We start from the raw sequence: 21,129 nt of genomic DNA on the forward strand, positions 1-21,129 counted from the left end.
AAATTTTGCAATCGATTACTGGCCCTAAGTTATCCACTATAAATTATGTCCTATCATTCCACCTTAAAAGTACCAGTACCAGTTTAGGGCACTGGTGATGAATTAGGATTGGGGTACTGGTACCAGGTTAGGGTACTGGTACTGGTCCGTGTCCCGAGGGTTTGAGATCCCTGATTAGCGTATGTAATTTTCTCTGTCTGTGGCCTGGTACCAAGCGACCCTCGGACCGGTACCGGGTCGCAGCCCAGAGTTGGGGACCCCTGATGCAATGAGACCAACCAGAACATCACAAAGTGACGCAGAAGGGCCCAGAACCTTACGTCTAAACATGACGAGCTGGGAGTGAGAACGTGTTGGATTGACGGATTTCAGGATGCATGCTTTCAAGTGGTAGGGGCGTGGCCTTCCAACAAGCTCTCTCCTGATAGGTGAGAGTGGTCGCTATAGAAACGTAGACTCCGACCAATCACTGCTCACCAATGATGTCTGTCTCATCATATCGCAAAACAATCATGACTGAATTGACTCTATTTGGTTGGAGCTGGATGACATTACTCGGTCCGGTTCTCATGTAGTGTCAGTGCCGGTAACCCGGAGCTCTGAAGGAGAAGGCCATACCGCCTTAAACAGCAGCTGTGCTGGAGATGCTGCAGTGAATCAGAGATCAGTGATGTGGAAAAGCTGCACCCTCATTGGTATTCATCAGAGCTGCTGCTCCAGTTTCCACAGAGGTCCCGCCACACAGAGCGGCTTTCATCAGGCGCCTCGCCGTTTTCATCGGCTGCTGATCAGATCGCTCCACTAACCAAAGCATTTTCAGAAAAGGTGTTTTTTTAACAAAAGTAATCTGAGACATAAAAAGCTCCAAAACAAATATTATATTTGAAAGAGTCATTGGTTGTGAAGAAAAGAAGCAGAAGTTTCTGAATTCTCCTTCCTGTTTGATCCGGTTTTATCCAGAGTTTGTGGAGAAGGTCATCTGCATGAGTCGGTGAAATAAAAACCGTCTCGGATCTGCAGTGCTGGCAGAGCTCTGACCTGCCCTGGAACGTCTGTGTTTCCCGTGCTCTGACTTTTCCTGGACCTCTCTTTCTCCAGCTTTCACCTTCTTTGACCCAAACGACCCGGCCTGTTTAGAGATCCTCATGGACCCTCAGACCACCATCCCAGAGCTGTTCGCCATCGTCCGTCAGTGGGTTCCTCAAGTCCAACACAAAATCGACATCATTGGCAAAGAGGTGAGAACACACAGAGTCAAGCTGCTCAGAGATGGAGCGGTCCACTCAGGACTCATCTGAAGAACCCACCACCAGAACCGGCTTCACCGACCGTTTTTCCCCACAAACTCAGCAGCAAACATTGAGGTTCTTTTTGTCAAGCAGCAGCAGAGTGGTGGTTCTAACAGTCCACATGTGTTGATCTAGAAGTATTGATCAGCTGAGGAACAATTAAAAACACCAGATGATGTCGTCCAAAATCTGCTTGTGTCTCAGATCCTGAAGCGAGGTTGCCACGTGAACGACCGCGACGGTTTGACCGACATGACGCTGCTTCACTACAGCTGCAAAGCTGGAGCTCATGGAGTCGGTGAGTGACCTTTTCAGTACTTTTGTCAGCTTGAAAACAACCGTTTCGAACCACATGGCTGCAATCTGCCAGAATTCTGTTCAAATCAAAGAATCCCTTCAACAATCGAGGATATCAAAAAGGAGCAATCAAAGTTAACAGTAAATGGCAGAAGTTGACAAAACGGATAATAGACCTACAGAATAGCCCTGCGTAGTAGCCAAAACGGTGGTGGTAGTATCATGGTAAAGAAAATGTCAGACAACAGGCTGGTCTTTAAAGGGTTAAAGTTAGTGTCGGGTCTATTGGTACAAAAGCCTCGTTTGCACTGAGACTCTGGTACACTCTGGCATGGTCTGGTCTGATCCGGTATTTTGAGGGTTTCCATTTTTAAATGGACCCTTAAACAGTTCCGAACTGGACCTCTAGAGCACGTGTCAAAATCAAGGCCCGGGGGCCGGATCCGGCCCTCCAGGTAATTCTATCCGGCCCTCCAGATCATTTTATTTTATTGTTATTAATGACCCGATGTTATCTTGAGCTCATTTCTAACGTGTATAATTTTGACAAAATATATTTTTATGGAGAGTAAAATATTGAAAGGTATTTAAGGTTTAAATTGATTTATTCTGGAATTTTATTATTTTTATTATTCATTATTATGTTAAAAAGTTACGGTCTTAAAGTTTTAAAAATTGGCATTCTGCTAGCTTTTTGGACTATTTTGGTATCTACTAAGATTTTGTTTGGCTATTTTGGAGTTGAGCTAATATTTCAGCTACATGCTAGCTGTTTTTGGATAACCAAAGTTTTTTAGTTGCTTTAGGCTAATTTGGCATTCAGCTAATATTTTAGCTGCTATCAGCTTCAGCGTTTTCAACTATCAGCTCAGCATCTTCAGCAGCCAAATTCAGCTTACAGCATTCACTCTAGCATTATGTGTCTGTTCCAGACGATGTACATTAGTAAAGTAAGAAAAAGACGAGCTGCTGAATGACCTCCATCGTTGTGTCTTTGCTAGTCGTTGCACTACAATAGCACACTAGCTGTCAACGCCACGCATGTGTCGTGAAAACAAACCGCTCAGTGGAACCAAGGCTTAACTGACTGGAAACGCTTGCCAGAATTAACTGGACTGTGCTACTCCTTACCGGACCGGACCACTCAGTGGAAATGAGGCATGAGTGGTGAGTCTGGGATACAAACGTCTGAGCAAATGATGCTGCCGAGTACAGACAAAAACAAACCAAAAATTACAAAACCTGAGTTGCATTTCTGAGACGTTTGCTTCTGATGTTTCCTTTTACCCTCCAAATATGTCCAATTATTCAAATCATTTTTTCCCAAAAGCCTTTTTAGTGCATTATCAGTTCTTCATATAGTTCCCAGTCCTTGAACGAGTCGTCTTTGGGGATCCGGGTGTAAGAAGTGGTTATGGGTTCTACATACCTGCTGGTTTCCTCTCTAAGTCTGGTCCTCTCTGTGCACAGGTGACCCGGCGGCGGCTCTGCGCCTCTCCAGTCAGCTGATCTCCCTGGGTGCCGACGTGAGTCTGAGGAGCCGCTGGACCAACATGAACGCCCTTCACTACGCCGCGTACTTTGACGTGCCGGAGCTGATCCGCGTTCTGCTGAAAGCAGCTAAACCCAGAGGTGTGCCCAACGCCCCTCCCACAATCGTAGCTAGCAACAGATCAATCATTCACAGAGAAAAGCCTCTTCTTCATCTTGTATGTGTCCCACAGTGCTGAACTCCACATGCAGTGACTTCCACCATGGAACTGCTCTGCACATCGCTGCCTGCAACCTCTGCCTAGGAGCCGTCAAATGTCTGCTGGAGCATGGAGCCAATCCCACCGTCCGGGTAAAACTATCTTTTCTCCAACAAAACCTCAAACTGCACTGAAACATTCTGGTGTTTATACCACAACCAATGTCATGACATGGGTCATCCAACCAAACCCTGATGCCCCATAAGGGTTCCACTTTGAGACCCGAGAGCCAATACCTTCTCGTTTCACTTGTGCAGAACGATAAAGGTCAGGTTCCGGGAGAGGTAGTTCCAGACCCGATGGACATGAGCCTGGACAAGGCCGAAGCGGCCATGGTGGCCAAAGAGCTGAAGCAGCTGCTGCTGGACGCCGTCCCGCTCAGCTGCAACCTGCCCAAAGCCACGCTTCCCAACTACGACAACATCCCGGGAAACCTGATGCTAGTTGCTTTGGGGCTGAAGCTGGGAGACCGCGTGGTGCTGGACGACAACAAGGTACCTCTCCAATTCACTTACTCCAAAGACATAATGGACATTCCAGACCAGAGCTGGTTCCACAGAGGAGAGAGCTAAAGTTATGCTATCCAAAGTAAATGTTTGTACAATAAACATTTTTGGTAGTTTCAGAAAAGAGACAATGACTTTGACTGTTTGGGTCACCTATAGAACCTCTAAGACAGAGATAGGCAAGTCAAGGCCCCCTAACACACCCTGCTCTAGCATGTTCTAACTGTCTGGACACACCTGAAGCAGGTAATCAGTCATGAATAGGGCTTGGATTTGTGGAAATCATGCAGACACAGCGGCCCTCGAGGTCTAGAGTTGCCTATCCCTGCTCTGATAGGAGCCTTTGCTTTCAGGAAACGCTTACGGATTTACAGGTAAAGACCGATGTCATCGACAAAGAAACTGATATAAAAAACAAAAAATAAAATAGAACGGAATCTAGAGAAATGACCATAATCTTCAGTGCCCTGATCTGGATGCCACCTCACCTCCACCTAATGATGCAAGTCCTTAAGATATTAAGTCAAACACTCGCAAGAAAAACTGTCTTAAAGGGAAACTCAACAGGACAGTTGGAGGCCGACTCCACTCTCAACTCAGATTTGAAAAATGCAAAAAAAAAGAAAGGGGAGGGCTGAACGAGGGAGGTGTGGTCTGGATCTGTGATTGACAGTGAGGTTAGCTTGAGGTGAACTACAGTCACACTAGGTCTTCAGTATGGAGAGTGGTACAGAGATATTTTTTACCTTCTTGGGTCCATTTTTTTCTGTGGATCATCTATTGAATGGAGTGTGTGATGAGTCTGGTTCCTGTCTTATGATGGACTTCTGTGTCCATAAACTCTCACAGTTCTCTGAGCAGTTCCTCTACAGCGGTGATCTGAGTTCTATCTGTCAAACTTCTCTTCCTTCTGATTCTCAGACGGGAACTTTGAGGTTCTGCGGAACAACTGAGTTCGCCAGCGGCCAGTGGGTCGGGGTGGAGCTGGACGAGCCAGAGGGAAAAAATGATGGCAGTGTTGGCGGCGTCCGTTACTTCATCTGCCCTCCAAAGCTGGGTAAGATAAGATTCCAGTAGCTCCTTTAGAACGGGTTCTGGACAGCTTCCAGAACCCGTTCTAAAGGAGCTCCTGAACGTACCATCTTTGACAAACGAGTTTAACTGCATCTTCGCATCCCACCTTTTGCAGGCATTTTCGCTCCTGTTTCAAAGATTTCGAAGGCTGTAGTTCAGACACCATCGTCCGTCACCTCCACCCCCAGAACCCCCCGCATAGACCTGGCTTCACGCCTCGCCGGGAAGACCAAGAAGGAGAAGGAAAAGAAAGAAAAAGAAAGAGGTAACCAGACTGAGTGCATGTTCGACAGAGGTCTCTGAGGGATGGCAGAAGATGCTGGACTCTTGATTGACCCTCGTTTTGCTTTGTGATCTCAGCCCATAAGAAGAAGTCTTCAGCTGCCAGTCTGGATCCTGAGGGAACAAACGTGGAGGTGGGGGATCAGGTCCTGGTGGCCGGTCAGAAGAATGGCATTGTTCGCTTCTATGGGAAAACAGACTTTGCTCCAGGTGTGTTTCCTCTTCTTGACTTGGCATTTTTGAAAGATCTCACCCGTCGGTGTCGTCTTGCGTGGAGGAAACAAACAGCCAGTTCCAGGCTGACCTGGTCTGCTTCCTGCAGGTTACTGGTTTGGGATCGAGCTGGACCAGCCCACAGGCAAACATGACGGCTCTGTGTTTGGGGTGCGCTACTTCAGCTGTCTGCCCAAATATGGAGTCTTTGCTCCACCTTCCCGTGTGCAAAGGTAACTCCAGAAATAGTGTTCTTCTTTTGTGAAGAAGAAAGCTAAGATGATCTGAAGCTCTAAATCACAGATACTCTTGACCAAACACTCCAATATTTTTTGCTGGGTTTGGCAGGACTGATATTATATTTCATGAATCCACCCAGGAAATGACTCAGTTATTTGTTGATGTTTGTCAGAACCGGAGGCCCAAAAGACGGCTCACAGAACGACTCTACGGTGAAGAAGGTCCACCAGGTCACCAGTAAGTATCATTTTATACCAAAGATGGTTTTGTCAGGAGCTGGAGGAAGTGACCGGAGCAAGGAAGTCTGGGAATCTTTGCTTAGACTGTGACTCAGATGAGAGGAAGAAGATGGATGGATGAACGGACGGATGGATGGATGGATGCTTGGATGGATGGATGGATGGATGGATGGATGCTTGGATGGATGGATGGATGGATGGACAGATGGATGGATGGATGGACAGATGGGTGAATGGTTGAATGGACGGATGCAGGTTTGACTTGCATCATGGTTCAAACTCCAGGTCCTCTTAGCTTAGCAGGTGTGATTGATCACCTGAATTCGTGTAGATGAACTCTGGTCTTCTTCAGAAGAGGTGTTCGGTTCTGTAGGACTCAAGAAGAAGTTTGGAAATGTTTGCTGGATAAAGGAGGTTCCAGTGAGCTGCAGGAGCTTCTTCACACATGACAGTCAGAGCTTATTTGGGAATAGCGCCCCCAAATGAGCAGTTCCAGGCGCTTTGGTCCACTTATTGGTTTCTGGACCAGATGAAGCAGTAAACTAACTGAGTTATTTGGTTATTTTGGTGTGAAAACAGGATTACAGCTCTACAGTAGAGGCGGTACCGGTCCAAACAAAAGGTTTGGAGTCTAACCCAGTTTGTGTTCATGTTCTGCAGTGTCCCAACCCAAGAGGAACTTCAACACGATGCGATCTCCTAAAGATCTGACATCAGAGAACTCCTTATCCAGGTAAGAACCAGATTTAGAGATTGAGATGTTCAGTGCCAGAAACAAAGAAGTGTTGAAAGTCCCATAAGAGAGTCCATGTTATTTCGTTGTGGAGAACATTTGGGTTTCCCATCAGTCCAGGAGCTTCTTCTGCCAAACTGCATCCATACCAATAAACTCTTTAACTTAGAAAATCAGGGATCAAATCTAAAGAACAACAAGAGTCAAAGACCCTTAAGGGTCACACCAGCTCGTGTTTCATGTTTGTAGCACAGAATTAGGTCTCAGGTTCTGGTCTAAGGCCTGAAAGGCCTGAGGTTCTCTGTCCGGACCTTGTCTTTTTATTCTGTTGAGGGTGTTCCCTGGTTACATTTATGTTTGCAGCTTCTGAACCGTGGGGAAAAGAGGAAAGCTGCAAACCGGTTTTTACCATCACTGATGTCTATCATCCCGTTCGTTCCTTCAAATATCTGCATCACATCAGCTCCTCACAGCCTTCAGCTGGGATTCAGCAGCAGTTTCTTGATTCTGGGCTGTACACGACGTCAAGCAAGAAGATTCAAGAATGAGAAGTTAAAATCGCTCAAAACAAATATTGATAAATGTGTGTACAACCCTATCAATCAGTGAAACAATCCTGGCAAGGATTTGCAAAGTCTCTTTTTGTTTTGACCCGCCCCCGTAACTGCTGGCCAATGACTGAAGAGATCTTTTGTCACATGTTTTGTTTCATGGTTTGGTCAGGAAAGCGAAAGTCTGCTTGATTGCTGTCTGAAAACAGACCAAACGCAAGGTTCAAGACTTTATCTGGAACAAATCATTTCTCCAGTCTGAGTAAACCCTAAAATACAACAAAGAAGTGGAAGCTTGAGAAAGGCGTTTTGCACAATGACAAGCTTGTCTGCAAAAAAGAAAAAAAAAACTAAAACATCTTCTTTGGTTCCATAGCCTGTTAAGTTTACAGTCTTGGCAGCAATCTCTCCGACGCACTAAAGATTGGATGATTTCACCTTGACACACATCTTTGAAGAAATGAAAATACACAATTTGAGTGTACGAACCTCTAAACCTCAAAGACCACAGATGCACAAAATCCATGTGACTCAGATCACCTGGTTGCTCAGACACTCAAAGTCTTTCAGGTTTCTGGTTCTGAAGTCTTCACATTAAGGAGTATTTAAGTAAACTCCTCCCCGTCTTCTCCCCCTGCTGCAGGTTGCTGTTCTGCTGTTGGTTTCCGTGGATGCTTCGCGCTGAGATGCAGTCCTAAAGCCCCTCCTCTTCGTCCTGGACTCCGCCCTTTCTTCATCCTCTCTCCGCCTTTGAACCTCCTCAGACTTTCACCGTCGTCAGTCAAACGTCTTGTGGTGAAATGCCCCCCACTCCTCCCCCAGTCTGCCCCTCCCTCCACCTATTTTAGCTGTTCTATAGCAAAATCTATAGTGCCTTGTATCTGATGAAACGTCCTGCATTCCTTTGATTATTGGAGAATCACTTCGAGCAAATCTTTCCTTGGAGCTCCGCCTCTCATCGCTCCTGCTGGTTTGTGTCCTCTTTGTATCTTTGTTTGAGCAGAAAATCCCTTCTGGCTTCAGCAGTTTGTTGGTCGAGTCAGAACTCTTTGGTTTACATGATTTCAGCGATTGCTGCAGGTTGTAAAGTGAAATCAGGCGCAGAGTTTTGCAGCTTTTCCCCGTGTGTTTGTCCCTGTGTTGGACCCGCCTCTCACTTCAGAGGAGCATGTAGGGCCGAACGTCCACGTTCTGTCCTCAGCACCGGTCTGACGTCGCTTTCACCGCTTTCATCCGCGACGGGAACAGGGTCAGCAGAACTAATATCAGGTTCACTGTAAGCAAAGTGGAATTTCTGTTAAATGTTTAAGAAAACTTTGTACAAAAAACAAAAAAACACATTTACTATAAATTGTGGCCAGTATTATTTGAAACCCAAATAAAACAAAGAAAGAAAAATTGCTGTTTGGCCAAAAAATTATTAAATTGTCAGAAACTTTTGCTATTCTAAAGAAAAAATAATTATTTTCAGTTTCAAATGTTCCATTTTTTCGATTTCAAAACTCAAAATTTTAATTTAAAACCTTTTTTTCCTGGTTCAAATCTTTTTTTTCACTTTCAACTTTTTTTTTGTTTTCGAATCTGAAAATTTCAAAATTAAAAAAACAAAAAACAGATTTTGAAATCGACATTTTGAATTTTGAAACCTAAAAAAACAGAACATGTAAAGCAGAAAATAATGACGTTTATTTTAGAATAGCAAAACGTTCCGGACATTTTGACATTTTTTTTTTGGCCAAATACAAATATTTTTTTCCTTTTGTTCTATTTGGGTTTCAAATAATATTGGCCCCAGTTCAGCTCCATATAAATCTGCAACTCATGACTTTAGTTTTGAAAATCAGTGTTTTTCCTGAAGAAAACAGTAGTTAGATTTCTGAAGAGTCACAGTCTAAATGTGTCGTTGACCAAAATGCTAACCGACCCAAAAACGAAAAACTAAACCTCTTCAGAGATGCCGTCAGATTTGGTTCAGGGAGGAGTTTTTGAAGGGAGGAGTTTCTCAATTCTTCATGCTTTTCTTGGCCACCAGGTGTCACTGTTTCTCACATCGAACAGTAACTTTTCGCATTCTTCGTATCGTAGGTGATTTTAGGCGCCACAGATTTTTTATTTTTGTTGTTTTTTTTTGCATCGGTTCTGTTGAGGTCTTTCCTTCCTTTGAGGCAGCAGCATCTCCACACCTGATCTTTCTAAGGAAGACTGAAGGTCAAGACCCCAAACATCTCCCCAATCTGACAGTAGAAACGCTGCCTGAAAGGAAGGAAGTTGGTGAACCGGCAGAAAAAGGTCGTGTTTCTGCTGGTTTTATTTTGAAAGGACAGCATATATAGCCTATATTTTGATAACTTCACTAAGTGTACTTTGAGTTGTGTGGCGTTCTCGTGGCGTGCGTTTCTTTGTGCTTGGTCCATGTCTGTGAGGCGCTCCTGATCGTCAAAGGTGTCGGACGTCTGAGCCGGGCGTCCACTTCCCAACATGCAACACTGCATGCTCTCTGTCTGTGACTGTCAGCGTGGATCTGCTCATCAGCATGGAAACGCTTCTGATGTTAACAACCATGAATATAATAAAGAATTTGATGTTTTTCTAGGTTTTTGTCTGTTGTTTCCACATAAACACACAAGGATTCAGATCAGATTTCAGGATTAAAACGGAGTTCAGAGATAATCTCACCTTTGACCTCTGACGGAGGTTGACCTCTTGACCTTAACTCCCAGCTGAGGGATCTGGGCGGTTCTTCAAACGATAAAAGTCGCTCCCATGAAGCTGAGAGAGACTGAAGTCAAAGGATAAAGGAAGGACTTCACTGAGGAGATCCCTACGGTGGCCCTGAAGTTCAAATCACTTCAACAAAACACTCCATGCACAACATTTTAAAGATCACAAAGCGATTAAAAAAAAAAAAAAAACTATGTTTTAGACATCAACACATAATCCCACAAACCAAAACACAATTAAAAAATGAAACAAACAAACAAAAAAAGGAAAAGAAAATAAATAAAAAATTTGGAAAACAAAAGTAATTTCCAGAAATCAAAATGAAATGTTCAAAAAACAAAACACAATAAGAATCTGGAAACTGTTTTAGAAATGATTTTTTTAAGCAATCCAAACAAAAATGAAATTAAAATAAGTCAAAGTTAGGAAACTCTCAGCTCACAGACACTGAAACCAAAAGGAATTTATTTATTTAATAAGTCAATTTAATTATTTAATTTAATTATTTAATGTTTAATTATTTAAACATTTCATTTTGACTTTAGGAAATAGTCTTCTTTTCCAGAAAGTGTTTTTCTTTTTCATGGAATGAAACGTAAAACTTATTAATATGAAGTTTTAAAAACTATATTAAAATAGTATAATAATAACAACAAATCGAACTAGTCATACCTGAGGTATGGTTTTCATTCTGCTCTCCTGATTGATGTTATCGGTGCGTATCGGCAAGAGTCTAGCGATAAGATACAATATCACGATACGTTATCACAATATGTTATCACGATGTAGCCCAAGGCTGAAGAAGAGTTTTTCACTTTTTTAAGTCTGACTAAAAAAAACTCTTCCTAAATATTCTTAACCCTTTCCTGTGATCCTAGCAGCAACGTGTCAGAGTTTCGGTTTGGTACCCATCCCGGTAAAAGCAGTATTTGTCTCAAAGCAACATAAACCAACTGGTGTGGAGCTGCTCAAAGAGGCTCAGTGCTGCCAACAAGTGGTCGGGGTTTAAGTGGAAAACAAGATGAAGGACTCTCATAAAAATTTAATTAAATATCGTCTTGTCAGCATTTTACATCGATACACAAATAAAATATCCCGATATATTGCTGAATCGATTTTTCCCTGAACTCCTAATTGATATTAATTGTGAATTTTGTTCTTTCTCCCCTCAATCTTCTCGCCTTGTTTCCTTCATCAGCAGATTGTTTCGTGTTTTCCTCTTTATTGCTTCATTTGCTTGTTAAAGGGTGAAGACTTTTACGTTTTTCTTCTTTTTGTGCCCTTTTATTCTCTTGTTCATGTTGGAGTTTGGAACTCATGACTGTATTTTATGTTTTACTCATTTTATTGAAATAAATAAAACAACAAAAAAACAAACAGAAAGAGTAGCTCATAGGAAGTTACTGATTGGATGAAGATGTTTGTTCATCGTTTTCCCACTGAAGACACTTGAGAAAACTAAGACTTCATCCTCCAATCAGCGATGTCCCAGTATCTACCTTTAGGTTTCTTATTCTGATTTGATCTTTGCCATTTTTATTTGGATTTTTAGAAATCACTTTTGTTTTCAGAAACTTTTCCTTTTTTTTAGGAATTGCGTTTTTGTTTTGGGAATTTTGATTTAATTTATAAAATGTATATATTTGTTTTTCTGCTTTAAAATGTTTTTCCTCTTTTGGGTCTTTTGTTGGTGTGATTGGCCCTTCAGGGCCACCGTACATCATATGTTGACACAGAGATCTGAGGAGAACTTTGGCTTGAGTTTGATTTTCCACACGTCTCTTGAAAAAGATGAAAGTTTATTTTTCCGTCTGAGTTGAAGATGTTACAAATCAAAGCTGTTGAGCATAAAGTGAAGATGATTGACAGGCAGTGGGAGGAGCTTGTTGCATAAGTCTTTAGGTGCTACATCTTCATGTCTGTCTCACACAGACAGACAGATTGTCTTCTGACATGGACAAGAGGGAAACTTTCCTCCAGGACTGAGACTGAATTAAAGCCTCTCTCTCCGGTTGCAGAGTCCTGGTAATCTGTTCCTGGAATTATGAGTTTTGATGGATAAATGTTCTCCATGAAGTTCTTCGGCCTGTAGCCTTCATCACAAACATCATGGATGCAGTCCAGGGAGACGGACCTCCTCCTGTTCCCCTCCAGGTCTCCTCTTGATCTCCTCCCGGCTCGATTCCTACATTCTGGAGAACCGGACAGTTTCCGGTTTTGTTCTGATCCTCATCCCTCTGGATCAGACCGATCCCTTTGGTCGGCACGTTTCCCGTTCAGGCAGAACAATCCAATGAGAGCGGACTCTGCCGGCGTGCCGCTGAGCAGAACTCTGCTTCTGAGGAGAGCGTTCCTGCAGGAACCACGGCAGGACGATGCCTGGAGGTTCAGGACTGGAGATCTCGCCTCCTGCTGGCCGGACGGCGAGGCCGGACCTCTGGGTCGCCGCGCTGCCTCTTCCTCCGGGCTCTGCGGTTCTTGAACCAGACCTGGAACACCAGAAGGTTTGGGATCAGGAAGGAACCCTGATCACATGGAAGAGCCCAGGACCATGAATAAGACAAGGATCAGGGAGTAATGGTTGTCTGAGGCTCCTCCCACATGTTTGAGCGCAGAAAACTCCAGGTATTCTCTCAGAACCGGACTGAGAAAACAAAACAATCATCGTTGCCTAAACTGAACATCCCTTCAGTTTTTACTAGAAACTCCGGCTGAGCAGGAACCAGAACAGACGGTCTTCAGGAAACCCATTTCTGCTGGAACATCCGACTGACGTTGTCTGAACCTGAACGTCACTCGGACAACTTTAGTGGAGACAAACGCTGATCTGGAGCCTGAAGGGATTTGATTTGATATGGAAACATTGAAACCTTCAACCACTGCAGGACTAAGACTGTGATCCATCAACCCCTGATCCTGCAGATCTACTGCGATGGATCAGGTGATTCCAGGATCCGGTGTCTCTGGAGAACAGAGGGTTCCTGGAGGATCCGGGTTTTCCTGATCCCTGAAGAACTACTACTTTCAATATTTTACTCTCTATAAAAATATATTTTGTTAAAATTATACAATTTAGATATAAGTGCAAGATAACATCGGGTCATTAATAACAATAAGATAAAATGACCTGGAGAGGCGGATAGAATCACCAGGAGGGCCGGATCTGGCCCCCGGGCCTTGGCTTTGACACTTAAACTAGAGGAACTCCTGCGGTTCCGGTTCTGAAGGAAAACTCACCCTGACGGTCTCCTCGGTCAGTCCCGTGCGCGCGCTCAGCTCCGCGCGCGCCTCCGCGGTGGGGTAGTCGGTGACGTGGAACAGCGCCTCCAGCTGGCGGCTCTGCGCGTCCGTGAACACAGTGCGCATGCGGGTCTTCTGGCGCGGCCGCGGGGGCGCCTGGCTGTGCTGGGGGGGTTCTGTGGGAGGGGGGACACGTTAGGAGGATGAACACGTGCAGAACTTTCATCAAGTTCATACCGGACCTGCGCGGTTCTGGACGAAGTTCTGGTAAAGCGCTGGGTAAAATCCCGGGAAGTTCGGATGATGGAGAGCGGCCGCGCACGGGCAGAACCGGTCCGTGAAGCCCCGGTACTGCAGACAGACCGGCACCAGGACCGGGACCGGGACTGGTAGGGGGGCCACGGGGTCTGGTCTGGGAGGCCCCTCCTCCGGACAGGTGTCCCGGACCACCTGCGGCTTCAGTCCGACTTCCGTGGAGAGGAGGCGCTCGATGCTGAAGTCCGTCTGCGCGCGCGCGTCCATGGTCAGAGCGGGAGATCTCCAGATCCGCCAGGATCCTGATATAAGGCCCTCGAGGGCCCGGGGGCCTCCCGCCGTTAATGAGGCTGTTGAGGAGAAGTCGCCTTTGATTGGCGCTCTGATCCTTTGATGGTCTCACGTGACTGAAGATCTGAACGGTCCCGCTGATGGACTTCTTCGTCATCTTCTTCATCATCTTCTTCATCATCTTCTGAAAGCTTTTCTCACCTTCGGCTCCAGATTCTCTTTGATCTCAGAGGCTTTTGTTCAAAGGAAACCCAGAAACTGATGAACTTTGAACTTCTTTGATCTTCATCAACAAAGATTTTCTGCTTCAGTCCTGAAACATTTCAGCTGTTTGGTCAGTAAATGTGACGCAGAGAAACAAAGACGAAATGTTTCTGCAGCAAAAACACATTTGTGAATCCAGACGTGTTTCTGTTTGTTGGTTTCCTTTAAAGTCTTTACTCTAAATAAAATGAATCCAAATTATTTCAGTTTAGTGACATGAAAAACTAAACCATTAATGATTCACATGTTTTGGTAAAAATGATCTAAACATGCATGTTTTTACTAATACGACAAATATACAGAATTGGAAGAAATTGATCCACAGAATTCTAGTTTAAATGTTTTGTCTGATGTCTTGAAGTGTTTTTTCATTGAATTGACCTTATTTGTGTGATTGCTCATCAGCATTCACATTACAGTGATCCTCCTTTCCAAACATTTTTCAGCACGTAAAAACTTAATAACACTTTCAGTGATTTCAGCAATCTTAGCATCAAAACATCCGGCTCGTTCATGACATTACTGCGCGTATTTAAAGTCAACTGCATCACAATTTTCAGCAAAAAGCTTCAGCATCTTCAGCGACTACTTTCAGCAAAAAGCATTCACATTATCGCAGGTAATAAAACCTTATTTATTTATTTTCATCAACCCTATTTTTGTTATTCATTCCAAAGATGTTGCAGTGACTCCGTTTGGCCTGTAGGTGTCCCCAGACTCCAGGAAGTCTGACATCAGCTTCAGTTCAAACTGGACCAAAGGAAGCTTTGATGTGCGGGTTCTGTTCGGTTCGGTTCGGATCCGAAAAGTCAGTTTTTCTGTGTTTAGCATCAGATCAGGCTGAAGCTAAAGGTTAGCCCCTCCCCTCAGCGAGGTCATCATTCCTGTTTCAATGACAGGCAGGAGAAAACAGGTCGAAATCAAAAGGTCAGTGACCAACATTCACCTGATTCTTCATTTATTCGTCCAATAAAACCCTGTTAAACCTTCTACTTGATTCATTTTTTGAATAAAATGATCTGAATAAATGCTGATGCTTTTATTTTGTAAATTTGTGATTAATCAGAATTCGCCCTTCTATTTTTTCATGCATTGATTTCTTTCTCAGTTTAACATTTTCTCTGTCATGTTTTAATCTATCCACCATCTGCTTTGTTAAAGTTTTGGAGGGAAAATTTGGGTGGATTTTCCCTGATTCATCTAAAGTAGACCATCATGCCGCCATAAATGGACAGAGAAGGTCAGAGAGGAGATAGTTAAAGTAGCTGAAGTTTAACATAAAATTAATGAAACTTTTAATAATCAGTGTTTCACAGTGTTGTTTATTACAAATGTTGACAGTGTTCAGTTCAGTCTGTTCAAATCTAAAGCTGATTTTCATCACTCTTCAGGTTAGAGTTGAATTTTATGTTTGAATACTTTTGATGTTAATTTGGGATCAGAGATAAAGTCTTTTGTGCAAAATATGTTGTAATTGTTTATTAGCTGTGTGAACTGATGCTCTCTCTGAAGCCTCACAGAGCTTCCGTGGTTCATGAAGCCTCAAGAGCTTCAGTGGTTCATGGAATTCCACTTCTCCAAAGGCCTTCATGCATTCATCGCTTGTGGAGAATCAGATCCAGAAGTCTTTTCTTTTCTCTTCTTTTCTTGTCTTTTCTTTTCTCTTCTTTTCTTGTCTTTTCTTTTCTTTATTCAGGTTCAGTTTTCGACAAGCTTCAGTCGATCGCGTGTTCCTCCATCAGGCTGGCGACTTCTCCAGGGAGTGTCCCGCCTTCCCCTGACAGGGGCCAGGTTACCCCCCCATGACTCCAAAAGTTATACTTACAGTTCATTGATTAATGAAAACAATCAAAACAACAGTGAAGAAGTTCAAACGATTAGGGATAAAGGGATGCAGCGGGTTAAAGAAAAGGATGGACGATGAAATGTGAGGAGTCTTGTTCCAGCTTCCATCAGGACTTTTCCAAACTTCTCACTGAGCTTCATAACTGTTGACACATTTCAGTATTTGATCTCTGTCTGGACTAGAAACTGAGGAACCAGAAAACATTTCCTGAAGAAACCATGAAAGCAGCTGAAGTTTTTCTCTCTGCGTTTGTCTTTGAGTTTGTCTTTTACTCCAATTAAATCTCTTTATGAGCAAACAGATATTTTCACAGCAGAAATAACTCAGATTATAAAGATACTGAATGCATTTGAGGAAGAGGAGGATGAAGAGGCTGTGTTCAGCGTGGAGGTGCTGCAGACGGAGGTTCGGAGCTCAGTCTGCAGAATGACTGTCTAGACTTCCTTACATAACCTCCTCAGTGAATCATACAGCTGCGCTTTCAGGTTGTGGCCAGCAGGAGGCGGCGCAGACACACATGTAAAGGTTACGTAACCTCCCTGACTCCTCCCTCATCTCCCTCATCCTTGAGACATCTTCAGCTCCTTCAGAAGTGTTTTCCGTCAGCTCCAACGGCGGCGGCGCTCAAAGAGAAAAATGGAATCTCTGCTCGTGCAGACAGTCGTCAGACATCCGTCTGACCTTCATCTGAGGGAAGGCCACACCTGAGCTCTGGATTCCTGATTCCAGACGGTTTCCTTCAGATCTGCAGGATCTTCATGCTCTAATTTTCAGGTTCTCTCAAAGCAGAAAAAGATGAAACATCCATTAAGCTTTGAGCAGACGGGGATCCAGAAGGATCTGGCAGAGACGTGCCAAAGCAAAAACCGCCATAATGGAATGGAAGTATGTCCATGAATCTCCGTGTGACGTAAATCAGACAAATCTGAATGTTTTACCAGGAAAGAGAAGCTGCTGAGGAAGTGAAGACAGAAATGTGCTGCAGGAGCCCAGACTGAGAAAAAAAGAACTTTCAACACAAAAGTCCAGCTTTGACTGAAGAACAAAAACATAAGAATGAAGCGTCTTCTTCCGTTTGTTACCTGGTTAATTCACTCACCAGGTTATGGAGAAAGAGATTTCTTTAATGTTTTAGATTTCTGTTTGTTCTGTGATTCTGAATTTTAACGTAAAGTGGACATAAATCCTGTAAGAACCAGGACCAACACTCCACTCGTCTCCTCCATCCATGCTCACTGAATTTACATGAGATTAGGATCTAATCCTCTTGAATCCCTGTTTATTCATCCCTTTGATCCTGCAGAAGACAGTTTTATTTCAGCTCAACTGATCTCATGATCAATCACTGTTGGTCTCAGCTGACAAACTTCACTTCAATCGAGGATCGGCGATCTCCTCTGAAGGGAAATCTCAGCATCAATCTGAAAGTGAAACTGAAGAAACACTTTTCTCTTGAATTTATCTCAAGTTTAGGTTTTAGGTCTTTGTTAACCCCGCCCACTTTCCTCATATCGTATGTTATATTTTTGGCTGATGTCGTTCCAAATCTATGATTTCTAATTCCAGCATTTTTTCTCAGGTAACTTTTCAATGCTGCTCAAAGAGTTAGATAGACTGAAACCCTTCGGAGGTCTTTAATCATGTAGAAGGTATCAGAGGGTTGTTTTTCTTTTAGGAAGGGAGAATTCAAGATGGCAGCTTCTTCCAAGGTCGAAGGTCAACCAAACTTTAGTTGTGGTTGTGGACATGGCAGCGAGTGTGTCAAGTTTTATTAAAGTTTTCTTCTAATCTTTCTTTAACAGTTCTGGTATCTCCTGTCCGTCCTGGGATAGGATCCCTCCGTCATGTGGGAATCCCTAAGGTTTCTTCTTTTTTCCTGACTCAGGTTTTTTAGGAGTTTTTCCTTACAGGGAGGGAGGGTCTAAGGACAGGGATAACCAGTTTATGTAGTCTGTTTAGTTTTTAACTATTGTTCATATTTTGAAACCCAATGAGGCAAATCTCTTTGTGATTTTGGGCTATATAAATAAAATTGAATTGAATTGAAATTAAATTTTCTTTTCTCTAGGGCTGGGTTGATTAAATCTATTAATTGATTTGAATCGATTTAAACTTAATAGATCATTAATCAATTCATAAAAATTTTAATTGGTTTAGCATATAAACCTAAAGTCCGCTAGCTTGATGCTAACGTTTAAAGGAATTTCCCATAGGATGGCTAATGCTAACGCTCGATCAACCTAAAAATACATTACTGACTAAATGAACATCTTTATAAACTCACAGGCAGGAATTTTCAAAGGGAATATTTTAAAGTAACCATTTGTGGTTGTAAACACAGTTGTTTGCTCATTATTGGCTTCTTCTTGAATAAGGTGTAATGCTATAGCGTGATCGCCACCTAGTGGCCAAACTGAAACGTCCTCCAGGAGAAGCAGAACAATGTTTACAATGTTAATGATCTGAACATTTTAGTTAGAACTTCTCCTTTAGAGAATCCATGTAACTCTGGATGATATTAACAATCTCAGTATTTCACTGATATGTTTACAGGATGTGAACTGGATCAGATTAATATAAATAGACTCAAAACATATAGTAGATCATTAATGTATTTCTAAATAAAGGTGTAAACTCAAAATTGGATTTAATTAAAGAATCAAAAGAATTGGAAAAAATTAGAATTGAATCGATCCAGGCTCTGGTGAAGCGAATCGAATCGTTTCTGGAAGTTATAATTGATACTCAGCTCTACTGTTCTCATATTGTGAGAAAATGATAAAATCACCACATTTCACACTGACAAAATGGCCGCTAAGCCATAGGTCCAGTAGCCATCCCATAATGATGTCGACGCTTCCTTTGGATTTCCCCGATTCGTGTTTTGGTTTTGCTAGTGGATTTTGAACAGTTTGAGCCCCATAAGTATAAGATTTTGGCCCCATCATTGTTTTTGATCGTTTCTATCGTGATGTCAACCTTCACTTTTTCTGGGAGGGGGGTGATGCGCGTCCACCATTGGATGTCTCCAAATTCATGCTCAATGACGAGTGAAAAAAGGCATTTCAGATGGCGTAGTCCTGGAATGAAGAAGTTTCTTCTGCAAAGTCCAGATAATGAACACCTGAGAGAACATTATCTCTCTTTAGTGGTTTCCTAGATTGACTTTAATGACGAAATGTCCACCTTTATGTCTGACCATTCAAGACCTGCATCATGATACACATCTCACGATACATATCACAATATATATTCCAAGACTGTACTGGAGCAATTTTTCACATTTTTCTTCAGAGTATGACTTAGAAAAACAATACCTGAGCATTATAATGCACCTGTCATAGTAATAAAACGGTCAAATTCAAGTTTAGAATATACAGCAGAAATTCTATTTTTTAAGGATTTTAAGTGTGCCTAAAGGTTCAAAAACTGCAGTAAAAGTCATTTAATTAGCTCTAATTTAATCTTCATTTGTTAGATTTACAAATTTCAGACTGAGATACACCACAAACAGTAAAATCAACAGATTTTTATAAATTACTGTTGACACTAAACTAACTACTACCAGATTTGCTGCATTGAGACGATGCTATGTGACACAGGGTGTCTTTTATTTTGAAAGGAAGTCATTCACTTATAGTATTTTCTCTGTATATGCAAGTTTAAGTTATATCAAAAACAAACAGTTTATTTATGACAGAAGTAACATTAACATAGATCCAAATCCGTGTTAATAAGAGTGAAGTCAGAAAGACTTCCCCTCAGATGGCTCCGTAAGTGTTGAAGGTTGCAGACTCAGATCATAGATTAATCAGAAATAGGTTGTGGTGTTCCTCAAGGTGCGGTCCTAGGACTTGAGAACGTGGTTCTCCTTCTGCTTCCCTGTAGTCAGATCTCCTCAGTCCTCCTCTCAGCTGATTTCTGGTGGTCAGATCTTTCTTCTTCCTGACAGGCTGTTTCTTTCTGCTTGACCTCCTTTTCTCTTCAGTTTCCTGCTGAAGACACTGAGCTCTGTTCTTCTGCTTCATGCTGATCCAGTACTTTTCTCAGCTGTATTCCAGGTTTTAATGGTAAACTGTAAACGGTTCATTTTCACGTCTAAAGTGAGATCCTGACGTTTCTGCAGCTCGTCTCCAGGCGTGCTGAAGACGACTCCTGTGCAGACCGACTGCGCTGTGAAAATGTCAGCTGTAAACAACAGGGACAGCAAAACAGGACGTTTGACCCCTTCTGTGTCTGCGTCCCGTCGGTGCGTCAGATCGGCGCGGCGAGCGCCCCCCCTCGCTGCCATTTGAAAGGTTGGATGGGATGTAACGGTAAAGGTCAGGACGTGCGTCCAGGGTCCTGTGGTGCAGCTCATGTGAAGCTGCAACAAAAGGAGTCCAGTAAGCTCCAGTTCAAACTCCCCCAGTGGGAGGGATGGGCTCTGCCTGCCGATTGGTGCGTTTGAGCGTACACACGGCGCTCTGATTGGCCGATTCGTGTCATAATAGAGGCGCGGATTGGTTGACAGGCTGACAATGGCCGTGTCATTGCTGTGTTCACCAAACAAAAGACCAGTGGGCATCGAGGCGGAAAGGTGAGGAGGTCATTGTGTGTGTGAGCGTGCATGTCAGTGTGCGTGTGCGTTCCCTCCGCTCCAGTTCAAGCTGCACAAAGAAACTCAAACTGAAACGTTTCTCTCGGGCCTCCACGGTCTGATCAGGACGAGTTCTCAAACTTTTTCGTCTAGTTTTGGAATCGTCCAGTTCGACTGAGACGTTCTGATGTTTCGCATCAGCTGCTGGTTTGATTCCGCCTCACGTAAAGAGCTTTTACCACGGCGAGGGCAGCAAAGTCCCATAATGCACTGCATAAAGACATTACTGATAACCCCTTTGTAAACTTTATTTATTTTTTTATTTTATTTTGTTTTTCTCTATTAAGTCACTGGGTATTATAAAGCTAAATTGTGTTTTCTAGTCCTATTTGAAACAAACATTTATGCAGTTCACCAGGCCTGAAGATGCATATATATATATATATATATATATATATTCCCCTTGGGTTGTCTATTCTTGGAAAAAAAAAAGAAAATGTTATTTAAGTTTATTTGTCAATTAAATTATTGACCTCTATTGATGCAAATATGCATCAAACCACTTCTGCTCGGAAATTTCCTCAATTTAGCATCTGCTTAAGAGCAAACACACACGTGATTTTTTTTAAATAGCTAGAATTAAAGTCGGATGTCAAGGGAGTTCAGCCATTCATTTATAAAATGTTACTTTTAACCCTTTAACACCTGAGCCTCAAAATGTCCGCCTGCTATTTTTGACCATGAAAGGGTCAGAGAAT

General features: G+C 42.9%; 2 protein-coding genes across 2 annotated transcripts in view; one reads left to right on the forward strand and one right to left on the reverse strand.

The window, feature by feature from the left end:
- The window catches only part of clip3 (CAP-GLY domain containing linker protein 3), a 15,369-nt gene extending 6,773 nt beyond the window's left edge, over nt 1-8,596 (forward strand). The window contains exons 3-14 of the mRNA XM_024277767.2: nt 1,099-1,238; nt 1,494-1,587; nt 3,057-3,218; nt 3,311-3,429; nt 3,595-3,831; nt 4,765-4,900; nt 5,033-5,182; nt 5,278-5,409; nt 5,522-5,645; nt 5,825-5,889; nt 6,552-6,624; nt 7,819-8,596. Of these exons, the coding sequence (XP_024133535.1) occupies nt 1,099-1,238; nt 1,494-1,587; nt 3,057-3,218; nt 3,311-3,429; nt 3,595-3,831; nt 4,765-4,900; nt 5,033-5,182; nt 5,278-5,409; nt 5,522-5,645; nt 5,825-5,889; nt 6,552-6,624; nt 7,819-7,873 (1,487 nt within the window). The 3' untranslated portion in view covers nt 7,874-8,596. The remainder of the gene's footprint in view (nt 1-1,098; nt 1,239-1,493; nt 1,588-3,056; nt 3,219-3,310; nt 3,430-3,594; nt 3,832-4,764; nt 4,901-5,032; nt 5,183-5,277; nt 5,410-5,521; nt 5,646-5,824; nt 5,890-6,551; nt 6,625-7,818) is intronic.
- A 2,919-nt stretch (nt 8,597-11,515) lies between these two features.
- Nucleotides 11,516-13,948, reverse strand: dharma. Its single transcript, XM_024277851.2, has 3 exons — nt 13,379-13,948; nt 13,134-13,312; nt 11,516-12,385 (listed from the first exon to the last, which is right to left on the reverse strand). The coding sequence occupies exons 1-3, from the start codon at nt 13,656-13,658 to the stop codon at nt 12,284-12,286; spliced, it is 561 nt and encodes a 186-aa protein (XP_024133619.1). The 5' UTR covers nt 13,659-13,948; the 3' UTR covers nt 11,516-12,283.
- Between the last annotated feature and the right edge of the window lie 7,181 nt (nt 13,949-21,129).

Source organism: Oryzias melastigma, linkage group LG13 (genome assembly GCF_002922805.2).
Source record: "Oryzias melastigma strain HK-1 linkage group LG13, ASM292280v2, whole genome shotgun sequence".
NCBI classification, from domain to species: domain Eukaryota; kingdom Metazoa; phylum Chordata; class Actinopteri; order Beloniformes; family Adrianichthyidae; genus Oryzias; species Oryzias melastigma.

Bases quoted from the DNA above. Each gene is read 5' to 3' on its own strand.
- dharma (XM_024277851.2), bottom strand. From the start codon at position 13,658: ATGGACGCGCGCGCGCAGACGGACTTCAGCATCGAGCGCCTCCTCTCC. The intron at 13,313-13,378 runs GTCCGGTATGAA...CCCCTCCCACAG, and splicing joins CTTCGTCCAGAACCGCGCAG to AACCCCCCCAGCACAGCCAG. The intron at 12,386-13,133 runs GTGAGTTTTCCT...CTGGTGTTCCAG, and splicing joins TGACCGAGGAGACCGTCAGG to GTCTGGTTCAAGAACCGCAG.